This window comes from Octopus bimaculoides, chromosome 2, assembly GCF_001194135.2.
Source record: "Octopus bimaculoides isolate UCB-OBI-ISO-001 chromosome 2, ASM119413v2, whole genome shotgun sequence".
In the NCBI taxonomy this organism is placed as follows: Eukaryota; Metazoa; Mollusca; class Cephalopoda; order Octopoda; family Octopodidae; genus Octopus; species Octopus bimaculoides.
The window spans coordinates 32459311-32463052 of NC_068982.1; the positions used below are offsets into that span (position 1 = coordinate 32459311).

General features: G+C 36.9%; 1 protein-coding gene across 2 annotated transcripts in view; it reads right to left on the reverse strand.

The window, feature by feature from the left end:
- LOC106871710 (A disintegrin and metalloproteinase with thrombospondin motifs 7) overlaps positions 1-3742 on the reverse strand; it is a 345599-nt gene that overhangs the window by 112905 nt on the left and 228952 nt on the right. For both annotated transcript variants that reach the window (XM_052976057.1, XM_052976060.1), the window contains exons 20-21: positions 1695-1844; positions 296-1189 (exon numbers count right to left, since the gene is read on the reverse strand). In XM_052976057.1, the coding sequence (XP_052832017.1) occupies positions 296-1189; positions 1695-1844 (1044 nt within the window). The remainder of the gene's footprint in view (positions 1-295; positions 1190-1694; positions 1845-3742) is intronic.

The window sequence follows — 3742 nt, forward strand, 5'->3', positions numbered from 1 at the left end:
CGGGTGGCACATGAGATGCACCATTTTGAGCGTGGCCGTTTTCGTGCGGGTGACACGTAAAAGCACCCACTACACTCTCTGAGTGGTTGGCGTTAGGAAGGGCATCCAGCTGTAGAAACTCTGCCAAATCAGACTGGAGCCTGGTGTTGCCATCCGGTTTCAGACTAGATACTTATATATTAAAGAATTTTGATCCAGATATTTTTTAAAGCTTCAGGAGTCATCTTTTTTAGTTTGAATATAGAATGCTAATCAAATATGCAAATGTGATGTTAATAATGGCTGTTATACTTACAGGAGTCCATTTTCTGAAAGTCCATTGATATCGAGACGGAGGTGGTTTGTTCTTAATTGGTGATTTGTCTTTGGTTTTGTTATTATCATGTGATACATTACTTGTAACTGATTTATTTTTACTACCTTCTTTTGTGGGTCTGGATGTAGGAACTGAAGGTAGATCCTCTGTATGAATTTTATTTGTTTTGTTCTTATGGCCTTTTCTGGTATCATTGCCAACGAAATTATCAGTGTGTTTATCACTGACATCACTTCTGTGGCCTGGACGCTGTTCTTTCTTTTTGCCTTTATTTGCATTTGACAAAGTTGTTTTCAAAATTGATGGAGTTGTTGATAAAATATGTTTGGTCTTACTGCGTCTAGTGACTGGCCTTGTGGAAACAGCTAGTGAGGTAGCAATGCTGCTAGTAGTAGTAGATACTGTAGTTTTTGCAGATGTTTTAGGTATGGTTTTCCTTGGAACGCCAAGAGTTGTTTTTCTTGTCAGAGTAGGTACAATTAGATTTGGTCGCACTGTTGAGGTTGTTTTTATAGTGGTTGTTGTTGGTGGTAATGTTGAAGTAGATGAAGGGGATGATGTTGTTGTTGTCGTCGTCGTCGTTGTTGTCATCGTTGTTGTTGGTGTCGTTGTTGTTGGTGTTGTTGTTGTTGTGGTGGTTATTGCTGCTGTTGTTGGTACAGTTGTTGTCATTGGGGATGATGGCTGTGGCGATGAAGTGGATGAAGATTGTGAATCGGAGTTTAACTTATTTATCGTGGGGGGCAACATTTCTGTACATTCTTGTACATTACAATGTTTCTTGGAGCTTGGTTTTAGATCAAGATCACATAATTCCATACCAACACATGTAACATCTCGATAGTGAAAGCCTCCATCACATGATCTGGAACACTGAGAATAAAAGAATTTAATTTTAAAAAAAGCACAAAATGATAAAATTAAACAAGAACATTTTTTTTAGGATATGCTAAAAGTAATTTTAATTTGTGAAATTCTCTCAAAGTTAGAATCAACAGCTGTAAATACAGGCTTGTTTACATTATTTTATATCTTCCAAAAATAGAAACTGACAATGACAGAAAAAAAATAGATATTAAGAAGCAGCAAGAAATATTATTATTGTTACTCAAATTGAAACGAAAGAAAAATATTTCAAATATAACATTTCTTTTGGTTCTATACAAGGCTAATTTTTTTAGAATATGTTTCATGTGACTGAACTAACACCAGTTTTTTTTTAACGTTTATTTACTTTAATAAACCTCTAGATTTATTACAGGTGAAACTAATTCTAATAAGATTTGAATACAAGACTGAGAAGTTTAAAATTAAACACAGGTACTTTACTGTGTCAGCCTGTTCCACTATAGTAATAAGTTTTTTTTAGTACACCTACCAAAGACCAGTCACTGACAGACCAGTGTCCACATATCATGTTAGAGCAACGGACACTCGTGGCTAATTTTGTAGCATTGTTACATCCAATAATCGGATCTTCACAAACAACCTCTCGTTTTTTCCAGCCACATGGATTATCCGTGCAAGTCTGAAATTGTACAAAGAAAAGAATTGTAACATATTTGTCATACGTTTTTGTACTATAAAATTTCATGCATAATACACAGTTTTCAATAAAAATCAGCATTAAAACTAGGGCTGCAGAAGGTTCATGATATTAGGTTGCAAATTTTCCCACCAAACACAGCTACCACAACCACCACCACCATTTTTATTAAGAAAAATACCAAACTGTAATTAAGCCATAATATTTACGTTATTTTATCAAATATCAATATATCCTGCTTCATTGTTGTCTGCATAGTGCCAGAGTAAAGAAGTGCCAGGAGATTATTGTGGAAGAGGAACACTAGAAGTGATGAAGGCTGAACTCAGGGGGCTGAACCTCAAAAAGAAAATGACAAAGGAATGCAAAAAGTGTTGTGATGGTGTGTTGGAGATGATTTGTCCAACCCATGCAAGTACGGAAAAGCAGACGTGAAAATAATGATGCGGATGATAATGATGGCTATGAATGTGATGATGATTAGAATGAAAGTGCATTTTATCATTATTTCAGAGTGTAAATGAAAATATGTGGTCACTTAGGATTAAGACTATTGACTTGAAAAATTGTTCTGAGGAGCATGTGTGTGTGTGTGGAGAGAGAGAGAGAGAGAGAGAGAGAGACAGACAGACAGACAGATATTGATATGCATGCATGTATCTGCTAACCAAATATTACTTATTATATAAAGTGATAACTGGAGTTATTATTAGAATAATCCAGAACACACACACACACATATATTAAAGATCGCAAAATCGGATAATGAAAGCAGGCAGTCTCATCGGCATCTGGTCCCATCTGCATCCCAATGCATGGCATGTTATAGATGATAGAATGGATCAAGCTCATAATAAAAACAAGTTTTATAAATATATTGGGAGGTTTGTTTGTTGCAGATTCATCCAATATGTTTTTATAATAGCATGTAAAACCTCTATGGAAATCATCGCACACATTGTTGTTAAATAGTTTCAGACAAGTTCTTTACCAAACAGTAGAACTGACGCAGAATTATTACATTGCAATATTCAAACAGATATTACAATCTATGAGAAAAATAGTTATTCTTGTTTGGTATCTATATTGCACATGTTTACTTTTAATCATATAGGATGAAAATAAGAGATTTAAAATGCATATGTGTGTGCGCCCAATATGCAGTCACGTGTGTTACAGCTCATCTGTATGTGTGTATGTACGCATACGTGTGTGTGTGTGTGTGTGTGTGTGTGTGTGTGTGCGTGTGTGTGAGTGTGTGTGCACGTATTCTTTAACTGTTTCAATCATTCTGACTGTGATAAATTTTTTGTTTTTTATTGTTCAAAAGGATTTTGCTAGCTTGCCATCAGGCTAAATACTCATGATGGTGTGTATACATATATATATATATAATATATCATCATCATCATCGTCGTCGTTTAACGTCCGCTTTCCATGCTAGCATGGGTTGGACGATTTGACTGAGGACTGGTGAAACCAGATGGCTACACTAGGCTCCAATCTGATTTGGCAGAGCTTCTACAGCTGGATGCCCTTCCTAACGCCAACCACTCAGAGAGTGTAGTGAGTGCTTTTACATGCCACTGGCACGAAGGCCAGTCAGGCGGTACTCAAAATAGTGTATTTTATGTGCCACCCACACAAGAGCCAGTCCAGGGGCACTGGCAACGATCTCGCTCGAAAGTCCTTACACATGCTGCGGGCACAAGTGGCAGAAAGGCGTCGCTGGGCACAGGTGCCATCACAAATTCGCTTTCGCTTGCCCCAATAAGTCTTCGCAAGCTGAGTTCCGTGTCCAATGAGGGAGACTACGTTGGCATGGGTGCCAGTCGTCAAATTTAACTCGATTTCGATTTCACTATATATATATATATATA